General features: G+C 42.1%; 1 protein-coding gene and 1 pseudogene across 3 annotated transcripts in view; one reads left to right on the top strand and one right to left on the bottom strand.

Annotated features, from left to right (window-relative positions):
• Window positions 1-17,035, top strand: part of Capn3 (calpain 3) — a 57,008-nt gene that overhangs the window by 13,933 nt on the left and 26,040 nt on the right. For all 3 annotated transcript variants that reach the window (XM_008846821.2, XM_008846820.2, XM_008846822.2), the window contains exon 2: window positions 16,546-16,615. In XM_008846821.2, coding sequence (XP_008845043.1) covers window positions 16,546-16,615 — 70 coding nt within the window. The remainder of the gene's footprint in view (window positions 1-16,545; window positions 16,616-17,035) is intronic.
• Window positions 11,180-14,574, bottom strand: LOC103744973 (annotated as a pseudogene).

Genomic DNA, 17,035 nt, shown 5'->3' on the forward strand with positions numbered 1-17,035 from the left:
GGATCTCTGTGAGTTCAAGGCCAGCCTCGTCTACATAGTGAGTTCCAGGACAGCTGGGGCTACAATTACCAATGAGCCATCAATTACCAATGAGCCCTTCCTCATGCATGCTGGGATTTTGCCTGACTTGATCCTGTGCAGGTCTAATACATGCAGTCACAGCCAAAGTGAGATCTTGTGTGCACTGTCTCTGTCATATTCAGCAAATAATGTTTCCCTGGAGACATCCACTATTCTGGCTCTTACAGTCTTCCTCCCACTTCTGAGATGACCCCTGAGCTTGCAGAGACGGATATGATATTTAGGGCTGATACTCCACAGTCTCTTATTCTCTGTGTGACCAGTTGTACTAATTGCTATCTCCTGAAGAAAAAAAAAAGCTTTTCTGATGAGGGTTAAGTGATGCACTGATGCACTAATCTATGAGTATAAAGATAAAAACTTAGAGGGAAATTTAATACTATGTCCATTTAACACAATAATAATATTAGCTTCTCCCTTAGGGCCTATGACCTAGCCAGTCATGGGTGTATGGCACAGTTAACAGTACCAGGCATGAGTGCTCATCTTGTGGAACAGACTTTAAATCCAATCAGAGAGTGACTGGTTACCCCTATACATTGGGTGCCACTATTGCACTGGTGGGCATATCTTACCGGGCCAATTGTTTTGGGAACTCACAGAGTTCACATCTGGATAAAATTATTGGCTACTTTTCTCCCTGGTAGCAAAAATACCACCTTCTAGCGCTATGAAAACTAGCCAGTAGGGGTGAAGCTTCCAGGTCAGTACCAACTTAATCTCTCTGTGTTCTATGACTCAAGCATGCAGTATCTTCAGCAATAGGGTCTTACTATTAATAGGTACCTTACCAAGTAAGGGTACCCAAGAGCAATGACAATATTCTGTAATGTTTGGAGGGGTCTACAGGACCCACTGACCAACAACTGGAAAAGAGGTAACCCATACCTGGCACTGGATTTTTTATTTGGCAGCCTATGGTGTCTGGGAAAGTCATTGCCCCTCTCTTATAGGATAACTATTTAAGCTCCTTTGGAACTTAGGAAGCTTCCACAATAGAGGGTTTCAGTATGGGATTTTCAAAGGCCTTTGGTGTTAGTTATCCCTCCCCATACTACCTCCTCTACCCTGTCCTATCCCTTACCCCATTTAAGAAAAAAAATTATTTTCAGCTATAACAGTACCCTGATGCTAAAAATATGGTTTCATATTTTAGTGAGCCTAAAAGTCTCCTGGCAAACCTATTTACAATGCATAGACTGGGGCTGGGGAGACAGCTCAGTAGGTCAAATGTGTGTGGTACAGCATGAGAACCTGAGTTCCATCCCTAGAACCCATGTAAAAAAGCCAGGCATGGTAGAGCATGTTCTTGTAATTCCAATGCTGGAGAGTCAAAGATAGGTAGCTCCATGGGGGTTCACTGGCTGCCAGCTAGCCTAATCGGTGTGCACCAGGTTCAGTGAGACACCCTGTTACTGGTGGTCAGGGTCTGGGCCAGGTATTTTCAGGTTCTTGGCCCCTTGTCCAAGTTTGAGAATAAGGGCTCACAAAGATTTGCAAAAGAAGCCAGATAACTTTATTCTGAGCAAAACTATAGCACAGATTATAGAGGGATACATTGTCAAGATTGATGGTGGGCCACATGAGTGAAGGTATTCAAGGGCCCCAATTATTGTTTGGGGCTTCCTTTTATGGGGTTCAAGAGAAGGAGGAGTTAGTTACTAAGTGGTGTAGTTTGGGTGGTTCTTTGTTTTGATTAACATATTAAGTCATACATTAATTTTTCTGTATTGCATATGTCCCTTCCCATAAAGAATCTGATTTCAATCATATGCATGCCCAATTATACATAGGCATAAGATGGTAGATAGGTGATACTTCTTGAAAAGGTTACTAGAGGACACCATTAAAAAATATTTTATTTACTACTTATTTTTTTGTCTTTTTGAAGCAGGGTCTCCCTTTAGCCCCAGCTGTCCTGGAACTCACTATGTAGACCAGGCTGGCCTTGAACTCACAGAGATCTGCCTGCCTCTGCCTCCCAAGTGCTGGGACTGCAGGTGTGTGCTACCACGCCTGGCTATTTATTTTTATTTTATGTGTATGAGTGTATTGCCTGCATGTATGTAAGTGCACCCATGGAGAACACAGTTTCTAAAAACCATTTTATTTATTTTTATTTTATGTGTATGAGTGTTTTGCCTACATGTATCTAAATGCACCATGTGCATACAGTGCCCACAGAGGCCAGAAGAGGGCATCAGATCTCCTGGAACTGAAGTTAGAAACAGTTGTTAGCCACCATCTCTCCAGCCCCTAGAGGACATAGTTTTGTTTTAGTGTGCATACATCCAAAACCAGTTCAGGCCAGAATTGGCTCTTCTATTCTTCATACCCAGATGTATTGGGAATACAGTTGAATAGAAACTGTCTAAATTTGATTGTTACCAAGGGCAGGGAAACTTATACCATTGTTCAAAGATGAGAGTAAACTGATAAGGGGGGGGTTCTGAGATTGCTAGGTACATAGTTTGGAGAGAGGTGTATACAGAAGGACTTGCAGGTGAAAGAACTAGGCTGTCAAGTGCATTATTATAAGTAGTGTGTGTGTGTGTGTGTGTGTGTGTGTGTGTGCAACCCAAAATCAAATGCTGAGGAATAGCACCTGCGACTAACCTCCGGTCTCCCCGACAAGCATACACACATACACTCACACACAGAATGAATAAAACACACAGAAAGAATAATAAATTAATAGGCACAGAGACCCAGCCCATATCTCAACCCAGAAAATTTTCAATCCTGAGACTAAACCTCAGAAATCTGGATTTTATTTTGCTTTTTGTTGGAGTTTTGCTTGTTTGTTTTGTTGGTTTTTTTCTAAATTTTTATTTATATATTTTTATTTTATGTGTATGAGTGTATTGCCTGCATGTGTATATGGGCACCTGTATCATGCAGTGCCCACAGAGGTCAGAAGAGGGTGTTGGATTCCCTGGAACTGGAGTTACAGATGTTTGATGGTCACCATGTGGGTGCTGGGACTCGAACCCAGGTCTTCTGCAAAAACAGCTGGTGCTCTTAACCGCTAAGCCATCTCTCCAGTCCCCTGTTTTGTTGGTTTCTTTTTGTGACAGTCTCACTCTACAGTAAATGCTGAACTGGAATTCACCATGTAGCCCAGGCTGGTCTGTATCTCACAGCAATCTTCCTGCCTCAACTTCCCAAATGCTGTAATTACAGAGGTATACCACCATACCTAGCTGGAACCTACATTTTAAATTGGTACCCTAGTGACTCAGATGTCAACAATTCAAAGACCACATTTGAGACACAGAGTGTAGGTGAGGGCCAGTGGCAATCAGTGAGAAGAGGGAGGGCTGGGCACTCTTCTAGATTTCAGCCTGCCAGTCCCACCTTCCCAGACACCAGCTCCCTATATAAGCATAATAAAACTTTTAAAAAGCCAAATGTTCTTGGCAATAGAACTCCAGCACACATAGACTGGGGATATAACTCAGGGGGCAGAGTGCTTTCTTGGCATGCATGAGGTCATGGGTTTGATCCCCAACACCATATAAACTGGGTATAGTGGTGCATGCCTGAAATCCCAGCATTGGGAAAGTGGAGACAGGATGATCAGAAACTGAAGGTCATACTTGGCTACATAGTGAGTTTTTGACCAGCCTGAGCTACATGAGACCCCCATCTCAAAAACAAAATGAAACAAAACACAAAACAAAGAACTCCAGCAGGCATTTATCTGCCTTGCCCATCCACCATACTCCCTGACCCAGAGCAGCTAAATGTAAAGCAATGGATGTCTGTGTACTGCCTGGGGTCTACTGTAATAGATACTTATCTTCTGGGTCCTTCTCACAGATCAGAGCCCCTAAAAGGCTGGTCGATGGATGGGGCAGGAATATCAGGAGAATGAAGGCTTTGTTTCCCTCAGACAAAGGCTTGCAGCAGATTCCTCCTATGCATTCAGCAGCCCATTTAGGATTAGCGTATACAGCCCCATACTATACCCCATTGATGGCCAGTGTCAAAGGCATGAATGCCTTTTGCTGAGGCAGGGGGAAGCTCTCTGAAACTATATTTTCTCTTTTAAAAGCAAGAGTCCCAGCAAGGCTGTTGGAGGTGCCCTAAAGGTCTACAAGCCATTGTTATCTGTCCCCCAGCCATCTCTAGCTTGCTCTCTTCCCTCCCTATATTCCTTTCTGACTTGCATGTGTTTCCCCAAGACTGTGGACTCAGGGGCCTCCAGCCAAAGCTGCTGACTCTGATCACGGCCTGTCTCTGGACTGTGTTCATTTGCATTGCACTGCTGAGAATGGAGGAGCTATATAGGCACTGGGCCATTCACCAGAGGATTAGGCCTGGGCTGAGGGTGCAGCAGCCCATGAAAGCCGAGCTCCACTACATGGTTACCATGCCCTACCTGCTGCCAGGATTTTTCTATGACCACATGATCCGAGAGAGGGACAGGAGAAATGGAGAGGGCACTGTCACACAGCCCCTCAAGTTTGAAGGGCAGAATTTTGTTTTCAAACAAAGGTGTCTGGCTCAGAAGTGCCTGTTTGAAGACCGCATCTTCCCAGCAGGTGTTCAGGCCCTGGGTTCACATGAACTGAGCCAGAAAGCCAAGATGAAGGCCATCACGTGGAAGAGGCCAAAGGTAGGGGCAAAGGGGGCATGGAATCTAGAGACAGCTCTTGGGGACAGGAAGTGAAGTATTCAGAGCCTAAAGCCATGGATTCCCCACCTCTGAGCAGGTGGTTTATTCTTCTTTACCACAACTCCACACACCTAACTTCCTCCAGAAACCAAAGATGTTATTTTCTATTCTTGAACCAGAAATCATTATGGTCCTTTCTAGGTCCCTGGGATTGTAAATATTTTCAAGAAAGTTAATGCATTGACTTAAATTTCCATCTTGGCTTTTCTTGAGAGGAGTTTGGGAGGAGAGGATAGAGTGATGAAGTAGACTGAGGCTCGGTTTTGGGGTCCATGGAAGATGGTAATCGGTAAAGAAATGGGAGGCTTCAGACTGGCCTTAACCTTCTGTCTAAAGCTAGCTCATTGGTGTGGTGTCAGTTCTGCTTTAACAGAAAGATCCCTGCTGACCAGCCAGACTCCTTCCTGGTTGAAGCAATTGCTCTATGCTACACTGTCAAGGGACATCCAAGGGGCCAATGCATGTAAACAGGAACAGATCAAAGTAGGGGTATGTGGAACAAAGCCCTTCTTCCTGCAAGAAGGTACCTATTACCTCAAAAGGGCTCACTGCCTTTAGAACAGCGAGGAGCTCTTGAAACCAGAGGGGCTCTGAGGCAGTGTGTGTGGGCAAACCCAGTGAATCTGCATTGTTTTATATATATTTGGGGGGGGCTCTTTTTGAGACAGGGTCTCCCTGTAGCCCCAGCTGGTCTGGAACTCACTATGTAGACCAGGCTGGCCTTGAACTCACAGAGATCTGCCTGCCTCTGGCTCCAGAGTGCTGGGATTAAAAGCATGCACCACCATGCCCTGCTGTTTTATATACATATATATAGTATTTTATTATTTTTATTTTATGTGTATGAGTGTATTGCCTGCATGAAGGTAAGTGCACCCATGTCATGCAATGTCCGCAGAGGACAGAAGAGGCTGTTGGATCCCCTGGAACTGGAGTTACAGACAGTTGTTAGCTGCCATGTGGGTGCTGGGATTCAAACCCGGGTCTTCTGCAAGAACAACCAGTGTTCCTAACCACTAAGCCATCTCTCCAGCCCCTGTTTTATATAAACATATATATATAGAGAGAGATTATATGCAAGCTGAATTAACTAAATCTGTTTTAATTCAATTTTTAATTAACTTTTAATTTTATAGTTATAGATTTATAGAAAAATTGTGAAGATCATACTGAGTTCCCATATGTAGTCCTTCTTATCTGTGATTTTATTTTCTGCAGTTTTAGTTACCTGTGGTCAACTGTGGTCTAAAAATATTACATAGAAATTTCCAGAAATAAACAATTTATAATTTGCAAATAACTTCTATTATAGTATATTATTTTAGTTATTCTGTCTCATTATTAGTATTTTTCATCATTCATTGCCTAACTTATAAGTTAACTATCATAGGCATATGTATATAGGAAAGAACTTAATATATTTGGGGTTTGGTGCTATCCACAGTTTCAGGTTTCTGGGGTTCTTAGACTATATCCCTGTGGATTAGGGAGAAATGCTATAGTTTGCCACCAACTTTCCTTATGATTTTTTTTGTTAGTTTTTTGACAGGGTCTCCCTAGTCACAGCCTGCCTGGAAGTCACTATGCAGACCAGGTTGGCCTCATACAGAGATCTGCCTGCCTCTGCCTCTCAAGGGGTGCTTTCCTTATGATTAACATCTTAATGCAGTACTTGTTCTACAAGCAGCCAATACTGATAAATTAGTAAATCCAAAGACAGGGATGGAGTACACCTTTAATCTCAACACTTGGGAGGCAGAGGCAGGTGATCTCTATGAGATCGAGACAAGCCTTGGTCTACACAGCGAGTTCCAAGCCACCAGCTAGGGTTACAGAAAGACCCAGTTTCAAAAAAGAATTAAAAGAAAAAAAAAAAAACCTAAACCCTATACTTCATTCCAATTTCCTTAAATTTAAAAAAGTATTTTTATTTTTTTAATGTTGTATGAATGTTTTACCAGCATGTACGTAAGTGCACCACGTGTGTGCAATGCCTGAAGAGGCAACCTGGGTCTTCTTCAAGAGCAGCCAGTGCTTTTAACTGCTGAGCTGTCTCTCTAGTCCCTGATTTCCTTAGATATTTGTCCACTGTCTTTATTACATTTTGTGGTCATGTCTCCTTAGCCTTCTCGCTCAGATTTTCCTTGTTTTTTTCTTTTTTTATGAGCTTCACAGTTTTACAGAGTACCAGTGAGGTATTTTGTAAAATGTCCCTCAAATGGTGTTTGTCTGCTTTCTCCTGACTAGACTGCTGTATGTGTTTGAGGATGACTACAGAGGTCCAGTACTTTTTCATCACATTGCACATTGAGAGCACAGATTGTAACCTGCCCAATTGTTGTTGGTGTTGACCTTAATAGCCGGGCTGAAAAATGTTTGTCAGGTTTCTCTAAAGTTTCTTTCCCCCATCTTTCCATATTACTCTTTTCAGAAGCAAAATCCTACACATAAACCCACACTTAATGAATGGGAAGTTGCATTCCACTCCCTTGAGGGCAGAGCGTTCTTATGTTATGGGAGATAATTCTGCATGAGAGCGTGGCCTTTATTCTTTTCATACCTTTATGCAGCCACTTATAACAACACGGACACTTGCATAGTTTTCATTTTGGGTTACGATTCAGTATTGCTTTATTTTGTTCCTCATTCTTCCAGCTATAATCAACAGGAGTTCTCAAGTGGCTCCTTGGTTGATTTACTACAACCCTGGTTTGTATTTTTAATCCTCTTGAGCATGTTCTCACTAGATCATTGTAAGATGCTCCAGGCTCATCTAGTGTGTCTCCTGCTCCAGTTGTAGAATGAGTAATTCTGTAGATGTGTGTGTGTATTCCAACTCACGTGCATTATACAAACTAAGTATTTCTCTATATAGCCATATATACCAATGTTCAACTAAACATAAGCTCAAACTGACTTACATATGTAAGCATTTTTTCTGCTTTTTCCCTTTTATTTATTTTTATTTTATGCAGGTGGGTGTTATGCCTGCATGTATGTAAGTGTATCCATGTCGTGAAATGCCTGTGGAGGTCAGAAGAAGGCATTGGATCCACTGGAACTGGAGTTATGGATAGTTGTTAGCTGCCACGTGGATGCTGGGAATTGAACCCAGGTCCTCTGCAAGAGCAGCCAGTGCTCTTAACTGTTGAGCCATCTCTCCAGCCCCTTGTTTTGTTTTGTTTTAGAGACAGGATCTTCCTGTAGCCCCAGCTATCCTGGAACTCTCTATGTAGAACTGTCTGACCCTGATCTCACAGAAATCTGTCTGCCTCTGTCTCCCAAGTGCTGAGATTGAAGGTGTGGACCTCCACATCGGCTTTTTATTCCCTCTGTGTGTGTGTGTGTGTCTGTGTGTGTGCATGTCTGTGTCTGTGTCTGTGTGTACATTATTTTTTAAGATGCTTTTATTAGCATATTTTCATTGTACAACCTGATGTGTTTTGAGTTGTGCATGGTGGCTCATGCCTGTGTTCCCAGCACTCAGGAGGTAGAGGCTGGAGGATCAGGAGTTCAAGGTCATCCTCAGCTACATACTGAGTTTGAAGGTAGTCTAAGATGCATGAGACCCTGACTCAAAAAAGCAAAACAAGGGGCTAAGAGCTCAATCAGTATAGTGCTTGGTATACAAGCATGAGGACCTGAGTTCAATCCCCAAGCATGGGTAAAGAAGCCAGGTCTGATGGTGCACACTTGAAATCCCAGCACTGAGGAGGCAGAGACAGGTCCCTGGGGCTGGCTAATCAACCCAGCCTAGCCTACCCTGAGAGCTCCAGGTCATAAGAGACTGTCTCAAAACAAGGTATAGAGCACTTGAGGTATGAGACCTTAGTGTAACCTCTGGCCTCTACATGCATGCACACATAAAAGATGGTTTTCCTACAGCATTTCCATACATCTGTATCATTTACTTTGCTCATAGTCACCCCATATTACCCTTTCTTCTTCTCCCTCCTACTGCTGCCCTTCCCCTTCCAAAGAGTCATCCTCATACTTTCTTCACTTTAAAAAACTTATTTATTTATTTATTTATTTATTTATTTATTTATTTATTTATGTATTTATTAGCTTTTTGAGACATGTAGCCCAGGCTGGCCTCAAACTCACCGTGTAGCCAAAGGTGACCTTAAACTTCTGATCTTCCTGCGTCTACTCTCCCGAGTGCTGGGATTACAGGTGAGCACCACTATGCCCATCTCATCTTCTTCTTTTCATCTTTTCTTTCTTTTTCAAAAATCTTTGTTATATTTTGGCTATGTCCTAACTCATTGAAATGGTCACACACACATAGTTGTGAGAGCAAGGCTTGTGTCCTTCTGGCTTTTCCATGTGGGAAGACACCCAGTGGTTTGTGGGATGCCAGCAGAGTGACAGCACCCGTGGAAAGGCTCCATCCTTCACTTGTTCTTTTTCTTTTCTTTTTTTTTTGGTCTTTTTGGCACAGGGCCTCCCAGTAGCCCCAGCTGGCCTGGAACTTGCCTTGTAGACCAGGCTGGCCTTAAACTCACAGATATCTGCCTGCCTCTGCCTCCCAAGTGCTGCAACTAAAGGAATGCAACACCATGCCCAGTTCAGTTCCTTACTTTTAAGAAAGATTAATTTTTTAAAGTTACATAGTGTATGTGTGTGTGTGTGTGTGTGTGTGTGTGTGTGTGTGTGTGTGTGTGTGTGTGTGTGTGTGTGTACATGTGCATGTGTATGCAGAGGTTAGAGGTCAATGTTGAGCATCTTCCTTGATCACTCTCCATCTTTCTGTTATTGTTGTTCATTTGTTTTTGAGACAGGGTTTCTCCTTGCAGCCCCAGCTGGCCTGGAACTTGCTATGTGGATCAATCAGGCTGGCCTCAACACCACAGAGATCTGCCTGCTCCCCCACCCCCACCCCAAGTGCCAGGATTAAAGGTGTGTGTCATCATGCCAGGCTCCATCTTATTTTTTGAGACAGGGTCTCTCACTGAACCTGGATGGAGCTCACTGATTCAGCTAGCCTAGGCTGGACAGCAAGCTCCAGAGATCTGCATGTCTCTGTCTCCTAGCATTAGGATTACAGACATGTACTGCTACACCTAGCTTTTTTTTTTTTTTTTTTTTTTTTTTTTTTTTTGTCTTTTTGAGACAGGGTCTCTCTGTAGCCCTAGCTGTCCTGGAACTCACTATGTAGACCAGCCTGGCTTTGAACTTACAAAGATCTGCCTGCCTCTGCCTCCCGAGTGCTGGGATTAAAGGCATGCGCCACCATGCCTGGCCTATACTGAGCTTTTTACGTGGGTGCTGGCGATCCAAACTCAGGTCCTTCTGCTTGTATAGTAAGCAGTTTAGGATAGAGGCATCTCTTCAGCTCTGTGCTTGAAATTTTAATGGTGTATTTTCATTTTCATTTAGTTCAAACTATTTTTCACTTCTTTTGAAATTTCTTCTTTGACCCATGTGTTATTTAGAAGCATATTGTTTAATTTCCAAATAACTTCCACTATCATTTTGGCACTGATTTTTAGCTTCATTTCACTATATTCAGAGAACATACCTTCTATAATTTTTCTTTTTTCTTTTTTCTTTTCTTTTCTTTCTTTCTTTCTTTCCTTATTTATTTATTTTTGATCTTTCTGAGACAGGGTCTCCCTGTAGCCCCAGCTGTCCTGGAACCTACTATGTAGACAGAGATCTGCCTGCCTCTGCCTCCCAAGTGCTGGGACTAAAGGCGTGCACCACCATGCCTGGCTTCTTTTATATTTTTAAAGAATTGTTTTATGGCCCAGAATATGACATATCTCAGTGACTGGCTGCATAATAGCTTGTAAAGACTGTTTATTCTTACTATACCCTTGGTGACTTTTCTCCCTGATGCTTTATGGATTTTATAGCAGCAACAGTGGGCAGTGCTGTCCCTGTGTGAGGAAGCAGTTGTAATCTCTGCCCTCTTGACCCCATGTACCCCCTGCAATGCCCCCAGAAAGGCAGGAAGACGCTATCCATCATCTACTGTCTCCAATGCTCTCTACATGGGTCCAAGGTTTTCAGCTACATCATTTTTTTTTCTTCTGGATGAACTTTTAATATTTCTTGAAGGCAAATATGTTAGCAATAATAATTCCTGAAAATAGTTTGAATTTTTTTCATATGCTCTTCTCCCATGGAAGTAGATTTTTTCCTTCCTTCCTCTTTCTCTCTTTCTCCCTTTCTCTCTTTCTCTCTCTTTTTCTTTCTTCTTTCTTTGGGTATGTATGTGGGGGGGTATGCAGGAGTGTGTGCATGTTTGTGTGTTCTGGTGTACATGTGTGCAAATGTGTGTAGAGAACAGAGATCAACATCCAGAGTCATTCCTCACCTGCCGTCTGTCTTTGGGGTTTTTTTTTTTTTTTTTTTTTTTTTTTGGTTTGGTTTTTGTCACTTCCTGTGTTTTTATTAACTCATATGCAATTACTTGTCTTCTGGTTTGAAATAAGTCATACAACAGTTGCCACAACAATGTTTATCAAATGGCTGGCCATGAAACCCCAGTACCACCTTCATCAGAAAGGTGTTCTTGGTGAAGGTGACTAATTTTGCCATTTTCAACCACTTATAGTATTTCAGAACAGTCAATGTCACCTTCTTTTAATAATGCTCATTCTTCTTGGGAGAGGTGTGAGACTTCATATTTTTCTTAGCACCATCATGAAGTCTCAACCCAGGAGGACTTGTTCTGAATGTTGTAGTCAGACAAAGTTCGTTCATCTTCCAGCTGCTTGCCAGCAAAGATGAGCCTTTGCTGATCAGGAAGAATTCCTTTCTTACCCTGGATTTTGGCCTTTACATTTTCTATAGTGTCCAAGGTTTCAAATTTGAGTGTAATCGTCTTTCTTACCTGGAAGGATTTTTTACAAAAATCTGCATCTTGGCAGTTGTTCCACCACAGATGGTGGGTCAGAAAAATCACCTTGTTTTTTGAGACAGGGTCTTTCACTGTCCTGGAATTCTCTGCATAGGCTATAATAGTTAGTGATCAACAAGCCCTAGGATTGCCTATCTGGGATTTAATGTGTGTGCTGCCATACTCAGCTTTTTATATGAGTGCTGGGGACCAAACTCAGGTCCTAATGTTTGCTTGGCAAGCACTAAATCTTGCCATCTCCCTAGCCCAGTAGTAGTAGTTGTTGGTGGTGGTCGTTTTGAGACAGGATCTCCCTGTCATAGTTGGCCTGGAATTGGCTATTTAGACCAGGCTGGCCTTGATCTCAGATCCAGCAACCTCTGCCTCACGAGTGCTGGACTTAAAGGCATATGCCACCATGCTCAGCTCTGTTGTTCCGTTTTATTATTATTATTATTATTATTTATTTTTATTTTATGTGTATGCATGTATTGCCTGCATGTAGGTAAGTGCACCCATGCCATGCAGTGCCCACAGAGGACAGAAGAGATTGTCGGATCCCCTGGAACTGGAGTTATGGATAGTTGTTAGCTACCATGTAGGTGCTGGGATTCAAATCCAGGTCTTCTGCAAGAACAGCTAGTGTTCTTAACCACTAAGATATCTCTCCAGACCCATGTTGTTCTGTTTTTAAAGACTTGTTTTCTTTCAGGGGCTGGAGAGATGGCTCAGTGGTTAAGAGCACTGACTGCTCTTGCAAAGGACCCAGGTTCAATTCCCAGCACCCACATGGCGGCTACGAACCGTCCTTAACTCCAGTTCCAGGGGAATCCAAAGCCCTGTTCTGACCTCCGCAGCATTGCATGACACAGGTGTACTCACATACATGCAGGCAATACACTCCTACACATAAAATAAAAATAATAAATAAAATATAAAAAGAAGTTTTGTTTTATGTGTATGAGCATTTACCTACTTGTATGTACATGTACCATGTGTGTGCCTAGCACCCACAGAGGCCAGAAGAGGGGTGTAGTCACTTTATTCTGATAGTCTTTGAATATTTAGTGTTTTTTAATTTTTTTTAGGGATATGAGTATATATGTGGTTGTGTGCAGGTATGTGCACCTGCACTCATGAGGCCAGAGGAGGACACTGGGGATGATCTATCATTCTCTGACTTCTATTTTTTGTGGTCTTTTGAGACAGGATCTCCTTGTAGCCCCAGCTGGCCTGGGACTCACTATGTAGACCAGGCTGGTCTTGAACTCACAGAGATCTGCCTGCCTCTGTCTGGCGTACTGGGACTAAAGGCAAGTGCCACCACACCCTGCTTATGCTAAGGACGACTTTGAACTTCTGATCCTCTTGCTTCTACCTCCCAAATGCTGGGATTACAGGTGTGTGCCACTACACCCAAGTTATGGGGTGCTGAGCAGCAAACCCAAGGGTTCATGAATGGTATTAATTAATTAAACAATCAAACAATTAATTAATTAACTAATTTAGTGGGAGGATGACACATATGTGAAAGACAACTTGAGGGAGTCTGTTCTCTCCTTCCCTGGTGGGTTTGTTTGCTTGTTTGTTTGTTGCTGTTTGTTAAGGTGACGGGGTCTCACACTGTAGCCCAGGTTGGCCTGGAACTCAGTGTGTAACTTAGGTTGACTTTGAACTCTCTACAATACTCCTGCCTCAGATTTCCAAGTGCTGGGATTATAGGCATGTGCCGGTTTCATTTTGATTTAATTCTTCAAATATCTATAATTAACCCAGTCCTTGGGGTGTTGTCTTTCCAATCATTTCAGTGGTCTGAAGCTCATTGTATAGGTTCCTCAGGAAGTGCTCATGGGAACTACATTCCTTGAAGTCATTTTGGAAATGGTTTGCCTACAGTCTGTGCCCCTGAAATGCTTTGCTGTTTTACAAAGCCTTTGTTCACATCTATTTCCTTGAGTATCTTAAATGTATTGTTCCATTTTTTTTTCTAGAATAAAGCATTACTGCTTAAAAGCCAGATGATAATCAGTATTTTCCCTTCATAAGTCTCTTGGATTTTTTCCTGCATGCCCAAACAAATGTCTTTCCTCTTCTCTGAAGTCCATGCTTTAGGATATATTTTCATGTTGATCATTCTGGGTGAACATTCTTAGTATTCAGTAGCTCCTTCAAATTGCAGTATCAAATATATTTGGGAGGAAAGTGTTCTTGAATTATAGCTTTGAGTATTTGTTCTGTTTCTTTGCTCACCTTCAGAAATCTCCACTATCTGTATATTGCCCAATTGCTTCTAGGTTTTTAGCATTTTATGTTGGTGCTGGGATTGAACCTAAGGCTTTGTATGTGCTAGGCAAGAGCTCTAACACAGAGCCAAACCCCCAGTCCTTGTTTGTTTTTAGTACATAAGAATAGAAAAAAAATTTTTTTGTCTTTTTGAGACAAGGTCTCCCTGTAGCCCCAGCTGTCCTGGAACTCACTATGTAGGCCAGGCTGGCCTTGAATTCACAGAGATCCTCCTGCCTCTGCCTCCCGAGTGCTAGGATTAAAGGCATGCACCACCACACTCGGCCACTAGAAAATTATTTTTAGGGAAACAGGAAAAAATAATTTAATAAATTCAACTTTAACATTGCAGGATTGTTACTTTAGTGTTGGGGGTTTGGGGTTATTTGTTTATGTTGCTATTGCTGTGTTGTTGCTATTATTGTTTTTTGAGACAGGGTCTTCCTGTAGCCCCAACTGGCCTAGAACTCACTGTATAACCAGATTGGGTTCCAACTTACAGATATCCACCTGCCTTGATCTCCCAAGTGTATGCAAGTGTGTGTGTGTGTGTGTGTGTGTGTGTGTGTATGTGCATGCCCACTTGCATATGGGTGCTTTCAGAGGCTAGAAGACGATATCAGACCCCCTGGAACTGATTGTGAGTCTCCCAAAGTGGGTACTGAGAACTGAACACCATCACTCTACAAGAGCAGCAAACTCTCTTAACCAGTAAGCAATCTCACTAGCCCCTACCTTAGTTATTTTTGTTTTATAATTTTACATATTTTATTCTACACTGAGAAATTTAGTTCCTAATGATAATGAGTTAATAATGATAATGTTTGTTTTATCAACTGTATAATGGTCAAAATTTTGAGATAGTAATGCTGTTGCTTATCTTTTTTTTTTTTTGAGATACTGTTTCATATAGCCCAAGCTGGCTTACTGTGTAACTGAGGATGATCTTGAACTTCTGATCCTGCCTTCATCTCCCCAGTGCATGTGTCACCACATTTGGTTTATGCAGTGTTGGGGATCAAACACAGGACTTCATGCATGTTTGGCAAGCACTCTACCAACTAAGCTTTATCCCCAGGCCCTGATTCTTATTTATGATTTTTGTTTTGCCCTTAAGCTATATCCCCAAAGAGATAACAAAAAAGTTTAATTTTAAATCTCTTGAAATAAGCCCTTCTGGGTGTTTTATGGCTTGGTGTATGCTTAGATGACTTTTCCTCTGTTTGGTTTCAGCTTCTACAGGTTGCCTTTTAACTTATTTTTTCTTTAATCCTAGTTTTTGATTATGAACAACTTTCCATGTTTTTTCTATCATAACTACTTCCAAGCAGTTATATTCCTAGTTAATTTCCATCCCTACTCCCTGTGTCTATTGCTTCCCACCCAGTAGAACATTTGGATATACAGACTTGGGTCAATAGGCTTTAACACATATGACAGAATACATGAAATTCTGTGGGTGGGCTACAGAGGGTTCTATGGGGAGGGGGGTCTAAATATGATTAAGATGTATGAAATGCACAGAAATTCAATTAAAATATATTTTAAAAAACATTAATGTTACTGATTTGTCCTTGCAGTATGTTCAGCTTACCACAATAGGAAGAGGACTGTGGTGTGGTGTGAACGGGGCTTTTTCTGTACCAGGAAGGACGGTGGGGAGTGTCAGCTCTCTCTAGCACATTGTGTTGTGAAAAGAGGAAGAAAGATAGGGAGACAGAAAGACAGAGAACACACGTCACAGGCATGTCCTTCTTGAAACTGGGAAGGACAGTGTTGAAATCCAAAGACTGAATCTATGGTTATTTTTAAAGCTTAAAAGTTAAAAAGTAAATAAAAATATTCAAGACAGCTCTGACTAAAATCAAGAGCGCCCTCTGTTGGCCTCTGGTGTGCTTCACGTAACAGGAACTTGAAAACTGCTGGTGCCAAAGCTGTGCTGGGTGAGTTTGTGCTGTGCTGGGTGGGTGTTTGTCTGTTTAAAGATGTTCCCCCTCTAACAGATAGAGAGGGTGCAGGTGAGGCTCACACTAGAATTACTCTCTGTTTCCACGACTTCCAAGGCCTGTGGAGACCCTGGGACATATGCTGACTCTAAATATCTATGTTCCAAATCTTAGCGAGGAAGATCTTTGTTCCTTCCAACATCCTTTCTTCTGTCATAGAATAAGAAAAAGCAATAAGTTCTGCTGTCACTTTGTCAAAACTGTGACAGAAATGGCACTGCCCCAACTCTGATGGTACATACTATTCAGTTTAACAGTGTAGGGGAAGAGAAAAGGACAACCACCTCGCAGCAACTTTCTTACCCTCTCTGATCCTCAGTTGTTTTATTTTGTTTTGTTTTGTTTTGTTTTGTGACAGGCTCTTCCTATGTAGCCCAGGCTGGCCTCAAGCTAGTGATGCTCCTGCCTCGCCCTCTCCAGTGCTGATTTACAGGTGTACACCAACACACCTAACTTCTGAGCTTCGGCTTTCTTATTTGAAAATTTAGAATGATGATAGTATTCAATGCACAGGACTATTTTTGGAGACTTAATAAGCAGTGCATTTAAAGCTCCTGTCACCTGTGCAATATGACATCATGGGACTCAACACATGACATCTACTGTTATTAGCATGACCTGGTTGTTTTCTTCTTGTTTCACAGGAAATTTGTGAGAATCCCAGGTTTATCATTGGCGGAGCCAATAGAACTGACATCTGTCAAGGAGATCTAGGTAAGAAACTCCCTGGACCATATCCTGCCAGATGACCCAGGGCTGATCAGCAGGTGTGATCCCTTTCCAGGAAGTAAAGGGACACAAATCTAGTTTTGCTTTTAACACTTCTTAGAGTCTTTTTTGTATTTATGTATTTAATACGTGTGGACATATATATGTGTGCATAGGTGCTATGGCATGCACATGGGAAAGTCATAGAACAACTTGTGAGAGTCAGCTTAGTACTTCTACCATGTTGGTTCTGGGGACTGAACTCAGGTCTCCAGGCTCAGTGGCAATCACCTTTACCTGCTAAACTATCTTATTGGCCCACATCTGAATCTTTTTACAGCAATTACTTTATGTTCATTACCTATGTGCTGGTGATTGTTTTGTTTCCTTCTCCATTTTTCCTGAGTACTTTGCCTTGTGTCTCTG

This window comes from Nannospalax galili, unplaced genomic scaffold (assembly GCF_000622305.1).
Source record: "Nannospalax galili isolate Female #2095 unplaced genomic scaffold, S.galili_v1.0 scaffold342, whole genome shotgun sequence".
In the NCBI taxonomy this organism is placed as follows: Eukaryota; Metazoa; Chordata; class Mammalia; order Rodentia; family Spalacidae; genus Nannospalax; species Nannospalax galili.